Source organism: Tachysurus fulvidraco, chromosome 6, assembly GCF_022655615.1.
Source record: "Tachysurus fulvidraco isolate hzauxx_2018 chromosome 6, HZAU_PFXX_2.0, whole genome shotgun sequence".
NCBI classification, from domain to species: domain Eukaryota; kingdom Metazoa; phylum Chordata; class Actinopteri; order Siluriformes; family Bagridae; genus Tachysurus; species Tachysurus fulvidraco.
Genome location: NC_062523.1, coordinates 20,871,988 through 20,889,238, shown reverse-complemented (window position 1 = coordinate 20,889,238; position 17,251 = coordinate 20,871,988). Strand labels below are relative to the sequence as shown.

General features: G+C 40.1%; 2 protein-coding genes across 4 annotated transcripts in view; both read left to right on the top strand.

Moving 5' to 3' along the window:
- The first annotated feature begins 4 nt into the window (after positions 1 to 4).
- On the top strand, positions 5 to 9,076 carry trim45 (tripartite motif containing 45). Of its 2 annotated transcripts, XM_027164835.2 has the most exons (7): positions 5 to 213; positions 583 to 845; positions 2,151 to 2,902; positions 4,304 to 4,433; positions 6,465 to 6,579; positions 6,667 to 6,793; positions 8,155 to 9,076. In XM_027164835.2, the coding sequence occupies exons 2-7, from the start codon at positions 727 to 729 to the stop codon at positions 8,301 to 8,303; spliced, it is 1,392 nt and encodes a 463-aa protein (XP_027020636.1). In that variant the 5' UTR covers positions 5 to 213; positions 583 to 726; the 3' UTR covers positions 8,304 to 9,076. The 2 variants fall into 2 exon arrangements, with proteins under 2 accessions (XP_027020636.1, XP_027020635.2); XM_027164834.2 differs by lacking the exon at positions 5 to 213 and having other exon boundaries at positions 221 to 845.
- A 4,006-nt stretch (positions 9,077 to 13,082) lies between these two features.
- The window catches only part of man1a2 (mannosidase, alpha, class 1A, member 2), a 59,070-nt gene continuing 54,901 nt past the window's right edge, over positions 13,083 to 17,251 (top strand). Inside the window, exons 1-2 of one of the 2 annotated variants that reach the window (XM_027164309.2) lie at positions 13,083 to 13,936; positions 14,499 to 14,980. In XM_027164309.2, the coding sequence (XP_027020110.1) occupies positions 14,670 to 14,980 (311 nt within the window). In that variant the 5' untranslated portion in view covers positions 13,083 to 13,936; positions 14,499 to 14,669. Of the gene's footprint in view, positions 13,937 to 14,498; positions 14,981 to 16,066; positions 16,489 to 17,251 lie in introns of those variants that run through there. The other variant, XM_047814748.1, reaches the window with a different exon arrangement.

Here is a 17,251-nt window from a genome sequence, read left to right as displayed (position 1 = left end):
AACTCTCAAATATCATTTAGCGTGGAGCCATGTTGCCTGATCCGCTCTTTTCACGCGTTATAAGGACATTGGAGGATGTGTATTAGAACGCGTTGGATGAATCATATTATTTTTCTGCAGATCTCAGTAGATAAACCGATTTATTCATTACCTCACTGATTTATTCATCTTGGGAAGATTTTTATGTAATGACAGTATCTTTAAAAGCATAAGGTAATTGTACATATGTGGGGAGGTTTGGGAAAATATTTGGCAACCTATGAACAAGTTAAAACTTTGCTAGAAATAAATCCATGTGAGCAGTTTGTAGGACAGACTTCTCTGATGTGATAAGTTAACAAAAAGCATAGTTTAATTTAAAAGTGTTTGTTTTGTGTGTTAGGACCATTGGTAAAGTTTGAAACACTTTAAAGTACCGTTACTATGTCGACTTGTGGGGGAAAATCTGCTCATGGAGACACGAAAGACAAAAACGGGAATGTTAGCAATTCCAGAGCGTTTTGTAGCGTCTGTAAACGCATGTACCGAGAGCCCAAACTGCTCACGTGCCTGCACACGTTTTGTTCCGACTGTATCCGGCAGCTCGAGACGTTTTCCCCGAGTCCGGACCGGGAGCGCGTGCGCGCTCTCACCGTGCTGTGTCCCGAGTGCGACAGTGAGGTGGAGCTGCCGCGCTCCGGGGTGGACGGACTCACTACAGATCATCTGGCGTTGGACGACGTGTTCATGGAGACGCTGCTGCTGCGTAAAAGCGCCGTGTGCGACCTGTGTGCAGACGCCGAGGCCGAGCAGCGCTGTGACGTCTGCAGCATCAACCTGTGTGACTTCTGCAGCCAGGCGCACAGGTCAGTGTGTCACATTAATACCTGTCATACAACACTGTCAGTGTGTCACATTAATACCTGTCATACAACACTGTCAGTGTGTCACATTAATACCTGTCATACAACACAGGTCAGTGTGTCACATTAATACCTGTCATACAACACAGGTCAGTGTGTCACATTAATACCTGTCATACAACACTGTCAGTGTGTCACATTAATACCTGTCATACAACACTGTCAGTGTGTCACATTAATACCTGTCATACAACACTGCCAGTGTGTCACATTAATACCTGTCAGTGTGTCACATTAATACCTGCCATACTAACACAGGTCAGTGTGTCACATAAATACCTGCCATACTAACACGTCAATGTGTCACATCATACACACTGACATTCAGGTGTCACATTAATACCTGCTATACAACACAGGGAAGTGCGTAAATTGCAGATACACAGCAGTTTGTAAATATACAGGATGACAGAATATTGTTGTGTCGCGTGGCAAAAACATGTATATATAAAAAGTCTGTTATGCATTCATAACCAGGAGTAATTTAGTATATAGCTGTACTGGAATGTGTAATGTGTAAAAGAATGTGTAAAAAATTAAAAAAGTGAAGAAAACATTTCTTTCCTCTTTCCCCACTCCTCCATTACAAGTCCTCCGGACTTTTTCCCTTTTCTTTTCCCTCTCCAGGCAGTCTCTTTTGCCTTGGCTCTAGCCTAGTGGTTCAGGTGTTGGACTACTGATCGGAAGGTCATGAGTTCAAGTCCCACATCCGCTAAGATACCACTGCCCCTGAGCAAGGCCCTTAACCCGCAATTGCTCAGATGTATATAATGAAAATAAAATGTAAGTCACTCTGGATAAAGGTGTCTGCTAAATGCCAGAAATGGAAATGTAGGTGGGAAACTAGAGGAAACCCAAGCAGACTTGGGGAAAACCTGCACAAAAACTATCGTCGTTCTGTAAAGATCTATTTTTCTTCCATCGAATTCTTTCATTGATTCATATTTCCATCAAATACACACATGTATATTTATTAACATGAATATTAATATGTTGCAGGAAACATTGCGATATGCGATTGTGTCTTTACATTGCACACACAGCTTCTTTTTTTTTTTTTTTTCCTTAACCCAAAACAGCATAAAAATAAGCCTGGAGCAAAGCCTACAGTAACCAGGAGCATTTAGTCTCCTAGTCTTACTGCCATAGTCTTACTTGTCTCATTAATATCTCTCATATTTCAAAGAGTTGTAGTAATTATCAGTTTAACCTGAATGTTACATTTGTTATAAATGTTCTTATTTACAGGAGACAAAAGAGGACCTCCAGTCATGCCATCCACAGCTTGGAAGAGCTGAAACGCCAGGGCCGTCTCTCCAGACCCGTGCTGTGTTCCCTGCACTCAGGTCAGGAATTGCGTCTCTTCTGTGAGACCTGTGATCTCACCGTGTGCATGGAATGTGCTGCCACGTTTCACAGGGACCATCACTGCAGTCCCATGCATGAGGTCATACATCAGCATGGCGACCGTATCCGGGAGCTGGTTTCCAGAAGCCTGCGGCCTCGTCTCGTTCGTCTGGAGGAGGCACTGAGGTGCGTGGAGGTTTCTCAGGAAGCTTTGCAGTCTCGGGCAGAGGCGATGGCGAAGGAGATTCATGCCTTTGCACAAGCCTACACAAGTGCTGTGGAAGCTCATTGCCGTTCTCTTCTACACTCCCTGGAGGATATGCGAGTACAGAGGCGCAACCAGCTTCAACTGCAAAGGGCGCAGCTGAAGCAGGCCCTGTGTGATATCCGTGGCAGTGTGGACTTTGCTGAGCGTTTGCTCACATGTGGCTCAGAGGCAGAGATCCTCAGTGTGAAGGGAGTAACTACAAGGCGGTTAATAAGCCTGTTGGACTCTGGGCACGACCCAAACATGACCAGTGTTAGCCATGACATTGGCAGCAGTATTTGTTTTTTACCACAGGAGCTTGCAGGGCAGGTGGAGGGATTTCCCATGGTCGGAGTTCTGCAGTCCAAGACTGTAGATCCCAGCAAATGCACCATTCAAGGAGAAGGTGAGGATTGAGGCATGCTTAGCTCTTCAGATTAGTGTCTTTTCACTAGTGAGCATTTGCACAAAGCAAAGTGACAAAACACTTAAAGGGAAAATGAAATGATGTTAGGTTCATCATTTAGCCAGGGTTAGGACTAATGGCCAGCAAAGGTCTAGATTCTGTTAGTCTATGCTTCTTTAACTGAGAGAAGAATGGAGTTTAACCGCTAAGTCACATAGCGTATAATTTACAGAAGTCCTTGGTATTCAGATTAAAGGATGTAGAGATCAAAGAGGCACCTCAGTGTATTGCATTACAAAGTGTGTTTCAATTGCCAGTGGCATTATTTCTGACCACAGAAATAATGCGTACTGTTCCTATCTGTAATGAAGCATACTGTTCCTATCTGTAGCTCAGTTCACAATGCACAGATAGAAACAAATAGAACAGAGTGCGCATGCAGAGGACACAAACTAAACACTGCAAAATCGCTGTTTAGTCTTCATTCTGATGAAAAATGCAGTCAAACTGCTTTACGCTAGCAATGACATTGTATTTCCTCAAGCTCAGCTTTACATTGACACCACATCGTCCTACAATGAGGTGTAGACTTTCCTGCAGTATTAGTTAATTTTGTCCAAGAAATGCTTCCTTGGGAATAAGAGCACTTCACTGAATTACTAGGTAATATCCGATGGCTGGTCACACACACAAACACACACACACACACACACACACACACACACAGAGAGCAAAGACTAGGAGAATGAATGGAATGTAGAGTTCACTGAATGTAGAGGTGACATTCCTTGTTCCCATGACAACCTTTCAGCTGGTGGTGTCAGTCGTGGTTTTCGTCTCCCTGCCGTGCCTCTGCATGTCTGATATCGGTTCAATCACCAGCCACGTTATTTACTGGGAACCCTGAACCCGAGACACTGAAAAGCTCCTAGATACGGCATTAACAACAGTATGCTTCTAATAGATTTAATTGTTAGTTTTAAAGCCATACTCTTTTTTTTTTTAACCGCATTTGAGAAAACAAGCCTTAGCAATAAGAAAAGCATGCTCAGTAATCCGTCTTGAATAAACTTCTCAGAAATAATCCCATTTCTTAATTAACATGCTCAGATATCCCGCATATGTCTTGTAGTTCTTGAGTAATCTACACAATAAGCAAAAAAAACAATCATTATTATACGTTAATTATGTCGGCTTTCTGAAGAAGACAGAAATGTGTGAATAGTTGCGGAGAGATGTGGTATTGATCGTGAAGCTCATATACAAATGAGCTATAATACGAGTGTGAATGAGAAGGAATTTTGCTCGGGTTCCACATTAATTAATCTATTACTTCTAGTTTGTTTTTCTAAAACTCGGGTGTCTTTTTGTCTAATCAGCTCAGAGCTCTATCATCCGCAGGTGTCCAACAGTGTGTTGAGGGCCAGAAGTGTGAGTTCACACTCGTCTGCAGGGACTCTGCAGAGGAGCTGATGGGCAAAGGGGGAGACTCCGTGTTAGTCAGCATAATCCACACAGAAAAGAAAGAGTGGTGAGTTTTTAAAGTTTGCCCGTTCGCTGTTTCCACATGTAGACACACATCTGAATATTCTGTTTAGTAGAATTTCACACAGAGATTCAGGGCTTGTATTCTAAGAATGATCATAGAGAGCTCCTAATTTAGCTTAAAAATTTCTATCTTACGAGTGATTCAGTACCGATCTCAGCGACTCTAAGCACAGAAAATACAACAACTTGTATCTTCGAGTGAAGGCGGGGCTAAACATCTAATAAAAAATAGGAGCGCTTTTAACATATGGTGCAGTGTTGTATAAAGTATTAGGAAGCAATACTTGAGAATACTTGAAAGACTTTGGTAGAAGTGAAAGTTACCTTTTAGAATATTACTCAAGTAAAAGTCTACTCAAGTAAAAGTATGTGATATTTTCTGTACTTAAGTATCAAAAGTCATTTTCTGATATTTAATGTACTTCAGTGATTTTCGGTAGACATAAGAGCAGGGGCGGTTCATCTTTAGGGGTTTTTAGCCCTCAGTGAGAATTTAAAACAAGAAGAGTTTTATATTATATATTATGTGACTACATAGTAAGCCAAAAGTTATGATATTATTAAATGGCAAAAGTGGACACCAAAATTTTATTTAATGATGCTAGTCTTGAATCAAATCAGTTCATGTACGTGTGCATTCTCTACAGGCTTTCCGTCGATTAACATTATAGATAAATGCCTCCAGCTCTGACTGCGTGTGCACACTGCGCGTACCTCTGCTTCTCCGTAGGGCGTGTCGGAGCTGTGTAATGCAATCTAGGAGCAGTGATTCGCCAAACTTTCCTTATTGCAATGTAGTATAGGAAATGTAGTGGAGTAAAAGTGAAAGTTGACAAATTTAAATAGCGAAGTAAAGTACAGATGCGTGAAATTTTTACTTAAGTACAGTAACGAAGTATTTGTACTCCGTTACATTGCAACACTGATATGGTGTGTTATAAACCTTAACTTTGTCTCTATGTTAAGATATTTGAGGCTGTATCGTGTAGGGATTACGTTCCTGACCGATCATATTAGAGATGTGCTAACATCTGTATGTTACAAATGTAAACATCTCAGACTCAGCACAGAAATGTAATAGCATCAAATTATATAATTTCCTCTACTATGACATTTCAGACGTTAGCGTGTTTCTAAATATATCCTATCTGTAGCATTTTATTAACTTTCTATCGTCATTAAATATAATATGCAATAGATTTTTTTTCTCCCTCTTCACCTTTTGGCCATTTTTCTCCTCTGCTTAAGCCTCTTAAAAGTTCTCCTACCTACTCCTAACACTTTTTGACCTTTAAGAGGCTTCATGAATAACTTTTATCTTTCAAACACTTATGCACTATTCTGTGCCACACTGAAAACTCCAACCAAGAAAAAGTGCATCTCAAGTACCTGGATGGCGCATTTATTCAACCAAAACAGAGAAGTCTGGAATATTAAACACTTCACACACTCACACGCTCACAGATTTGTTACGTAGTGGAAGGGAGGCGGGGCGACCAGCCGCCAACACTTCCTGAGGAAAAATTTTCAACATGGCCGACAACACTGGTGGACAAGACATCTTAGAAATGTGTTTTAAATGAACTCAAGTTAGTTCAACATTTAGAAACTTTCACTGTTTTTTTTTACAATGCTAGCTGCATTGTGTTGCATGTATTTGACAGCATGTGACGTGCTGCATTTGAGGCAATATTGCCCTTCAACAATTCACACACTAGCCAGTAGAGTGCGTAGTGTGTAGTGTCATTTGGGATGCAGTTGAAGTAATTCCACATTCCAGACTACTGAAGCAACCTTTTATGGTAGCCATTTGCCTTCCAAAAGAGCAGAACGAGTCTCAGGGGAAGATGCCTAGAACTAGAACTCTCCTTTGAATTTACGATGGCTCGATGATACAGTTTGGTTTATTGCTCAATATAAACTAATTGGTGAGAACGTCTTTTCAAGCCTCTTTGAAGTCTGTCAGCGTGTCATCATGCGTCTGTGCTTGACATTCTCGATCTTGTGATTACAGCAAAGTACAGACCACAGTGACTGATAATAACGATGGGTCGTATGCTGTTTCCTACACACCCATGGAACACGGATCCTACTCCGTGTGGGTGTGTGTTAAAGCACAGCATGTTAAGGTAACAAGCTTGATTTTGTAGAATTTTAATGTGTGGTCTAAAACAGTTACTGCAGGAATGATGTACATTGTGTTCTGTGCTCTGCAGGGCTCGCCTTTTGGGCTGACGGTAAAGAGAAAATTTCAGCGCCACCACGGCATCTTCCACTGTTGCTCCTTCTGCTCTAGTGGAGGCACTAAAGAGGCACGGTGTGGCTGTCCTGGGACCATGCCAGGTACAGTATTCTTAAAGTCCTGCACAACCAGGGCTGGCTTTCAGAAGTGCCATGATGTAGCCCATGATGTAGCCCATGACGTAGCCCATGACGTGACCCATGACGTAGCCCATGACGTAGCCCATGACGTGGCCCATGACGTGACCCAGGACGTAGCCCATGACGTAGCCCATGATGTAGCCCAGGACGTAGCCCAGTTTATCACAGTAACTCAGTTAGCATAGCTGACTAGTGGATTACTATTTTAGTACCATTTTATTATTAAAAAAGAATAATTTTGCCTGTATTTAGCACTGAATTTATCTTTGATGTAGTGATTAATGGGTCATATGAAAATACACTCTCAGGGGGATGATTTTTTTTTTCTTTTCAGTGTTTATTACTGAGGAGAGGGGGGATTTTATTTGCCCAACAGTGGTCTGAAACCCTGCTCAGCAGCAACTAAACAGTCACAAAACTCTACAGACAGAAACTAAACAGTGCACTGAATAATCTTTTAACAGACTTGTGGCTATAAAAGAATTCATTTGTTTGTACTGATTGAAAAGGTTTGATAAGTCGATATGTGAGCAAGGGTTAAATGGATGAAACATGATGCCAAAAAATGAAATGATTCATACATATAAATGGACAGATTTAGTGATTTATTAAAGGTAAGTTAAGTAGCAATAGTAAGACTTAAGTTTACATAAACATGGATTTAGACATTGTTAATATAAACTAAAACAAACACACATTCTTTTCCGCCTCGAAACGTTTGCAATGCAAATTGTGGAAAAATCCAGGGACATGCCTTCTTGAAAGCATGTCCTTTGTTTGCTTTTTCTGAGTGTGTAAGGCTCATTAAAAGCTGCTTTATCTGCACTTGTACATAAACAGGCCTGAGTGGCTTTTGGTCTTGTTCTTGTTGCATTAGCAGCAAGTTAGCCAGTGGACAGTAGCAAGTAGTATAAGCAACTAGCTAGCTGTCTAGACATTGTGATAATTCTTAAAAATGGCCTTTAACACAGTGATTGAATTATCCCAAGCTAAAGGGATGGAAATTTTGACTGGTATTGCATATTCTCTCACAGTCTGGTTTATTATTTTCTCTTTTTTTTTTCATGAGAATAACATTTATATGAACAGCTACGTGTTTTAAGCTTCTTCTATTAAGTTTCCCTGTGTGATCGTGTGTCTGAATGTCTATCTGCATCTGTTAATGTCTGTCTGCCTGCGTGCGTGTTTGTCTGCGTGCACGTCTTTGTGTGTGTCTGCCTACGTGCGCATCTGCGTGTGTGTACGTCTGCGTGCACGTCTACGTCTGCGTGCGTGTCTTGTGCGTGTGTGTGTGTCTGCGTGTCTATGTGTGTGTTCTACAGGGGGGTTCCAGGGCTGTGGTCATGGTCATAAAGGACACCCAGGGAAGCCACACTGGTCCTGCTGTGGTAGTGTGCTTGAGAGTTCAGAGTGTGTGCGCAGCGTTGTGTCAGGCTCTCACCGTGGACATGTCAGAACTGTGGAACTCTGATGGATGACTCTGAAAAGACACAAGGACATATCACAGCATTAAAATGATGACATGCAGTGCTTTAAAAAAACATGAAACTGATTTAGGTATGATTTCTTTCAAATCTCACCAGCTGGCCTGTCTGTGATACAGTTTCTCTCTGTGAAGCTGGATTATTCACCAAAAACTATGAAGATGACCGATTTCCACTTTGTTCCATCTATTATTTAATGGCTTTTTTATTTAAGCATTCAGTCAGTCAAGATGCGACTTAACGTAAAGAATGTGCTCAAATGAAACACGGATTAATAATAAAACAAGTAAATATCCCCACAGCAAATGTGAAACTTCTATCCAACTTTAGCCTTATATGATGTTTTTATAATGGTTTTCTAAAGCTTGAATATATATTTGATGTTGCATTATTTTTAATACTTTTACTTAATCTCAACTCTATATGAACACAATGTTTATTACTGATGTTAATAATCTAGAACAAAAGTGTTGCATATGTTTTTATTATTTGGATTTTTTTATTATGTAGATTGTTTGTGTGTGCTTGCTTGTGCTACCAAAGACGACCTGTGGTAATCGTAAGTAGTTATAAGTAGAAAAACTATTTCATTTCTAGTTTCAGATGTGAATATATGGAATGTGTAATAAACTAGGCTTTTATATAGTAAGACGTATATCTGGTCCATGAAAAGAGCAGAGTGCTTTAGAAATATGTCTCAAGTCAAATGTTCCCTTTGGTGTAATCGTGGATATACAAATTAAAAGTATAAAACATTTAATCTATCTAAGAGTAATTAATTTGGCCTGGTCACTCACTAATGTAGCTGAAGCTGTGCTCCGTGTTCTTGATATATGAAATACTGAAAGGATTCAATTCAATTTTATTTGTATAGCAGTTTTTACAATTGAATGCAAAATTCAAGATTATTATCAAGAATATTAGATAGATTTAGTTCACAATGTGTATGTATATATCCCCAATGAGCAAGTCTGAGGTAACTCAGGCAGCACTGGCAAGGAAAAACTCCCTTAGACGGTAAAGGAAGAAACCTTGAGAGGAACCAGACTCAAAGGAGAACCTCATCCTCATATGGGTGGCACTGGGGGTGTGATTATAAAAATACAGATGAATAAGAACTTTAGATCCTGATCCACAGCAGCACCCTGTTGTCGTTTTATTTTCTAGAATGTAACGGTGTTTACAACGAAATAATCTTAAGTGTTTTTTGTTTGTAATTGGCCAGTGTATGCTTCTGTACTAAATAACACTTATTATGAACTATTTCATGACATAAAGACAAACTGTGACATATGAAAACAGATTACCTAAAACAATCCATTTGTCTCCAATCACCACATTGACCCAACAAGCCCAATCTAGCGTGATGAAAATAAAGAAACGACGGGATAATTCAGACTGCATGATGCGAAGTAAAAGCAGAGTTTATTGACTATCAGTCAATAATCCGACATGACACCCATGCATCTACAAAAATCATACACATCCATTTTCCTAATCAGGCGATATGCGCTTGTTTTTGGCATTATAACGTTTCACCACATTTTCCTCCCAGACATTTGGGAGTTTACTGGATTTTTCCCTCACCTGTGTCTGGTAAACAGCTCACCTTTTGTTGAGAGATCAACATGGGTCTGCCATTTTTTTCCTGTAAAACATTCATTCATTCATTCATATTTTCTACCGCTTATCCAAACTACCTCAGGTCACGGGGAGCCTGTGCCTATCTAAGGCGTCATTGGGCATCAAGGCAGGATACCCCCTGGACGGAGTGCCAACCCATCGCCGGGCACACACACTCTCTCTCATTTACACACACACACACACACACACACACACACTACGGACAATTTCCAGAGATGCCAATCAACCTACCATGCATGTCTTTGGACCGGGGGAGGAAACCGGAGGAAACCCCCGAGGCACGGGGAGAACATGCAAACTCCACACACAAGGGGGAGGTGGGAATTGAACCCCAACCCTGGAAGTGTGAGGCAAGCGTACTAAGCCACCGTGCCCCTCTGTAAAACATCCACTTTTATTTATTTATTTTTCTTTTGAACAGTGGTAAACTTACAGTATATTGCCATTCTTGTGCAGTCTGACTACTTGAAAAATACATGGAAAGCCTTGTGTCTTAACCAGGTCATGATGGCAATTACACTAATACAGTTACAGTAAAACTAGCATTTCTAAAACTAGCATTTCTTTGCAGGTAAGTTTTGTAAACAGCTTGTTGAATAAGCTGGAAGTGTAAAATCTGCTCTTCTAGCCAACAGCAGATGGCAACAATGCACTATGACTGAGATACATTACAGTTTCCTGATGGAAAACTAAATCAGTTTTTAAAACTCACATTGATGCTTGATTGAGCATTTCTTTGCAAATTTCTGCCAAATATTGTCTACATCTTTTGTTGAAATTTTATAAATACATTTAATGTTATGAATATACGCCAACTACTGACTCTATTAGTAATACCTGCATGTTCATACAGTTATCCAGGCTGTCAATCAGGTGGGAGCAGCAATGTGATACAAAAAAGAATGAAACAGATTAAGAGCTTTGTGTAATGTTTATATCAAACATATGAATGAAGACAAAAGTGTGATCTCAGTGATGTTTGTGATATAGATGATTTTGTACTATGGGCTGGTTTGAGTATGGCTTTGAAGTTAACACAATGGCAAAAAAGTAGGTGACCTTATGTGATGGGAGGAATGAATCATGGTACAGACATTAACTCAGGGGGAAAAAGTGGGAACTAGTTATGATATACCCCTAGTCAGTAAAGCCCAAAACCAGACAATGCTCATAGTTCAAAGCTGGTCACTGGTCTTCTAGAGCCCACTGAGACCATATGCATAATATGTAACTTCATCTATAACACATTTTACCGTTCTTGCCTCTTTCTGTTGCCATGTTTTGTCCACATAACCGTTCACGGTGGTTTATTTTATTATGTCTTTTCTTAATTTAGATGGAAATTTTCTCAAAGCACTTTCATACTGCATAAATGTGCCGTGAGTCCTAAATGTGTGTCAAGTTCATGTAGTGGTGTAGTTTTACAAGAGCAATCTGCACTTCATGACATATTTGCAGCCTGGGATACTGGCAGGTCAAGGACTTGTAACAATCAATAAAATTAAGAGTTAATTGTTAATTTCCACTGTTGGACCACAGGACAAATATGATATATAAATTTTACAGCCCCAAAACTCTTCAGTTACATTATATCACACATGTCCAGATTGCCACTCTCATAAATGAAAACATGCATGAACAAATCATGACAGAAAGAGCTTTATTGCCAGGTATGTTTTCACATACGAGGAATTTGTTTCAGTACAGACGCTCCACAGTGTAACAGAATGACGTTGACAAGACACAAACACATATATAATATAGACAGTTTGTATGTACAGTGGGAAAATGTGCAAATTGAAATAGAATCAGAATCAGAATAAGCTTTATTGCCAGGCATGTTTTCACATGCGAGGAATTTGTTTTAGTGACATAATCTCCACAGTGTATGACATGTAGTATAGATGAAATTGTATGTACACATTTACAGGTGTGAAATGTGCAGTTTAAATAAGCATGAAATATACATATGCAAATAGTATACAATATATACAATTTGTATGTACACATGTGCAATTGTGAAATGTGCAGTTGAAGTAAACATAAACATTCAGACAATATGTATGCATGTATGTACAGAGTGCAAGTATGAAATGTGCAATTGAGGTATACATAGTGCAATTATTATGTGTTCACACCTGTAAATGTGTACATACAATTTCATCTATACTACATATGTCATTCTGTTACACTGTGGAGATTATGTCACTAAAACAAATTGCCTGGCAATAAAGCTGATTCTGATTCTGATAAATAAGTAAGTATGTGTTTTAAGTAAATAATGTGTAAGAATAGTTTTGTGTGTTCCGCATATGTTAAGTGTTCATTAGAACACATATAACATATAACATACTTAACTTTTCCTGAGGGAAGAAACTGTTCCTATGTCTGGTCGTTCTGGTGCTCAGGGCTCTGTAGCGCCGACCAGATGGCAACAGTTCAAAGAGTGAGTGTGCTGGATGTGAGGGGTCCAGAGGGATTGTCTTAGCCCTTTTGCTCACTCTGGAGAAGTACAGATATGTGAGAATAGGGAGTGTTGTGCCAACGGTTCGGTCAGCAGTCCGGACTACCCTCTGTAGTCTTCTGAGGTCAGATTTGGTAGCTGAGCTGAACCAAACAGTCACTGACGTGCAGAGGATGGATTCAATTATGGCAGTGTAGAACTGTTTCAGCAGATCCTGTGGCAGGTTGAACTTCCTCAGCTGGCCAAGGAAGTACAACCTCTTCTGGGCCTTTTTCACAGTGGAGTCAATGTGAATGTCCCACTTGAGGTCCTGGGAGATTGTGGTTCCCAGGAATCTGAATGACTCCACTGCTGTAACAATGCTATATCATTAGGATATAACGTTTGGAGAATGAGTAAATAGAAATGACTACTGAAGTACCTTAATAACTTATAAGAAATTGTGTTATTTACTCTAGTAAAGAGTTTTGGTGTAAGACGTGGTGGGTAATTTTTTTAGCCCCTGAGACAGAGGCAAGTGTTTTCGTTTTGTCGTGATTTGTAATTCTGCGACAGTCCCTGGCTTTACCAGGCGGCGCTCGCTGATGGGATGCAGGCGGGAGGATGGGCGGAGTCATGTGGCTGATGGGCGGGGTCAGTTGTGCTGAGGGGCGGGGTCAGGCGCCTAGCTAGCTGTTGCAGGAACAACATCATGGACATTAGAGGCTGGCGGTGTCCATGGCTACTGAACAAAATGGGATGTCCAAATGAGCTTCATTTCACTTTGAGGACTTGAAGATACAGATATTCTCAAAGCTTTTATCTATATGAAAACATTGTTGTGAATATTTTTTTTGCTCCAGTGGCGTCGTTTTAAGCCGGAGCAGCAATATGAGGGGATCCGGTACAGGCTACATGCTACATGCTACAGGCAGAGACAGATGATCGGGCAGCTAAACAGAGTTAGCTTCACTAGCTAGAGAGAGAGACAGAGGCGCGGCATTGAGTGCAGCTCGTGTTCATTTAATTCGCACCGACATCTTTTTTTAGATAAATGTTTCTTAGGTATTTAGAGTATCTGTTTTTCCGGACCCTTTCGGGTTTGTGAGGACGCTGTGCTAACGGTAATCTCGCTGTTGCCAAGGCAGCGGCGCGCGCCGGGGCCTGTTCCTCTCATCTGCGCGCGTGCATACTCATATTCCAGCGTACAATTTCGTGGCTGGGCATTTATTAAACTTATATAAACCTTTAAACAAATGCTGTATAATTTATTTGTTGGTTGGTATAACTGACAGTGTCACGACGTATTTGCGTTCATGTAGAAAACTATCCACGTCCCTTCGTATCCTAGTACTGTGAATGAAATACGGCCTCGCGCTGCCGGCGAGGAAGCACGCGCCCGCTGTTAAACGCTATTAACGAGCTAATCTAGCTAGCTAATGGTTAGCTTTCTTGTCCAAAAGTCATCTTGAAGTCGGGAAACGTTTTTGTATGACGACAAGCAGATCGTGAATGGGAACGAGGATCCTCACGGTATGTGGGAACGTGTTAACTCGGGGTAGTTTAATGTTACCTGTACAGTCAGGTGTGACAGCTCAGTGCTAGCTCACTGTAACAGCTACTGTAACGATAACAACAGGCTGCGCGAGCTTAAGCTAGGCTACTGAATTCTAGCTCAACCTTTTTATTGGGGAATTTAAAAAAACGGACCTCTGATATGATGTTTATATGTTTACAGAAGCAATGTTACTAATAATTTTTGTGAACGAATATTCTAAAGGCTTATCAGGGTGTTATTTCAAAGCTTGTACATTAGCTTGCTACCCGTTAGCATTTCACGTAGCGATATGAATTCATGACGGCTGTCAAGTAAGCCAAGGTTTATTTAGTTCGTGTAAATTTGCTTAATTTCTTGCTTGTTATATTACTGGATAGTGTTTTCATATCAATTTCTAGGCAGTGTTACTCCGTTAAACTCTAGGTAAACATTTGCCATTATAAGAGCCTGGAATTGCCATGGAAACTGAAAATGGCTATTCAGCTTCCACAAGTCAGTCACGTTTATGTTGAGTGAAAATATTTTCTTTCTTTTCAGAAAAAAATGAGGAAAGTTCTCTGATGGATGCATTCTTTATGACCAGGGTGTACACACCGCTTTGGCACATGGGAACATGTCTGCTGTGATGAGATAATAGAAGTGGTCTACATGAGAGAGCTTTGACATTTGACCCTCCATATTCCCTGTTTGATATCTGAACATCAGAATATGACCACGCAAGCTCTTTTGCCACTGTCGGGGCGCAGGATACCCACTCTATCCCCAGGTGCTTCGTCGTTTCCCCACCACAGAGCAACCTTGCGGCTCTCAGAGAAGTTTATCCTCCTCCTCATCCTCAGTGCCTTTATCACCCTTTGTTTTGGAGCCTTTTTCTTCCTTCCAGACAGTTCCAAGCACAAGCGCTTTGATTTGGGGTTGGAGGATGTTTTGATACCGCACATTGAGCCTGGGAAGGAAGGACGACATAGCAGTGGCCAGGTCATACACGGGCAAGGAGTACACGATGAGCATCGACACAGGTGAGAGAAAAATTAAAAAGCTCTCTAAAGTGCATGTCTAACATCTTGTGTGTGATGGGTCAAAGTAGTATGATTTTGTCAGAAATCAGGTAATTTTCTTTTTGGTTAGATTGGTGTTTGATTAGTTTGGTGGACCTTTTTACATGCTGTTTAATTTTAGATACAGGAATGAGCATGAACAAGAAGACCTGACTTGCATGGAAATGTAGTGATGGTGCAATAGAGGCGCACGTCTTTCTAGTGCTTACAGCACTGAGTTTGTGGATGAAACTAACCAGTTTTTTTGGTGAGGTGAAACTTTCCACACTGTTAACTATTCATTCCTGTGTGATGACGTTTCTATATGTGGACATGTTTGTCAATCCTCAATCCAACAGACAAGTTGTTAATATGCATATACAAGTTTATCTAATAGATTTTTTAAATGCCAGCTATTATAATAATGTTATAGAGAAAATATCATATGCCAGTGCCTTATAGACTAGGTCTATAACCCGATTCATTGAAATTGCACATTTTAGTGTCTGGCTATCGTGACTAATATAATTAAAATAGGCCTTGACAAAGATGGAGATGCTCACCAGCAGCCAATTTAGTGCCACTGTGGCCCAATACAGTGAGACTGCTGTTATGGTATGCATCAAAATACCCCTAATAGGCTGATGCAAAATCTATGGTACAGTTTTAGATATGATGGTGAAATGTTGCTTGTTGAAAAACTGCAGCAGAGACAATGTGTCTTTGACGTCTCATCCCAGCTGTATCACGACAGGCGTTATACATAGGACTTGTTTCTGTAAAGGGATGCAGCATGGAAAGAAATGGTGGATGAATTACAGCTTCCTGTGTGCTTATTTAATCAGTCATGTTATAGAATTAGCTTTCCTCTTTATCCTTTTTTCATGCAGCCACAAACCTGTACAAATTTCTTCTCACCACCTTTTAAAGCTAACATAACATTGCCATTATGTATATTAAGGGAAAATAAATATATATATTATAATTATTCTTCTTTTATTTTTTAACATGACCCCATTTCCTGTCTGGACTTTGCTGATTGATGATGTAAACAGAATGCTGTAATTTCCATAAATCATTGACTGAATGGAAAACGCACGTTATCTCAAGGTCTGTTGAATATGACCAATGTTTTGTTGGTTATTAACTTGTACACTGTGGGAAATAATAATATAAAAAGGTCACTGTACTTCTGAAGAATGTTGCAGTGCTGTGTTTTGATCCATCACAGCACCTCGCACAGTCCAAGTAACAGAAATCATTCATTTCAGAATAATGCAGGTTTTGTATGCTTGTACACATCAAAGGTTTCCCTTGGTATATAATATATCACAAGGCATATTGCAAATCCGTGCATCAAAGAACAGGATGTATAACGCATCTAAACAAGGGTGGCGGCTTTTATTCTCACTCACCGAAGCTCAGCGGTGCTAGCAGGCTCGTGTTGAAAGGCTTCCATGCCAGATGCTACAATCTGGATTTGCGCTGGTGTAGGTAACGTTGTAAGATCAATAATTATAGCACTTTTCTTCCTTGGACAGGTTCTTTTGAATAAGCAATAAATATGCTGCATAGCTAGCACTTTCTTAAGGCTAGAATGTTTCTTATTTTTTCATATATATATATATTTTTTTCTCTCTTATAAATTGTTTTCTAATTTCTATGTAAAGCACTTTGAATGACCTCTGTGTGTGAAATGTGCTATACAAATAAACTTGCCTTGCCTAGAATTACGTACAAGTGCATGTTCTTGCATGCTCACCTTATGTAATTCTTTCATTTAGTTAATTTAATGTCAATCTAGCATGACAACCACTCGGGTTAGTTAGGTTTAAAAAAAAAAGTATACTTGTTCAGTTAGCATGAAGAGCTGAGCAGGTCTATTCCCCTCAGGTCTTACTGCTGTTTGTCCAGAAATATTAAGATATCTGTTTTAATTAGTTAATTCGGCTGTTACAGAGACATTTTTGCCAAAAACCATGTAATTACTATTTTTTTATACGACTAGTAATATTTGTGTTTGGGTATTTATTACATTGCCACTAAGGCCCACTTTACTGATAACTCTCTAACTCGGTGGACTTTAATCTGTTAAAAACTGCACTGGCTGGTGTTCAGGTTGCAAGACAATGTATATCCAATATCATGCTGTAATAGATGATGTAGAAATAATGGATAATTTTTCACCTTTCTTGTGGTTGTGCTGGACCATTAAGAAGCTGTCTGAATGCTTACTCATGCCACTTGTGTGTG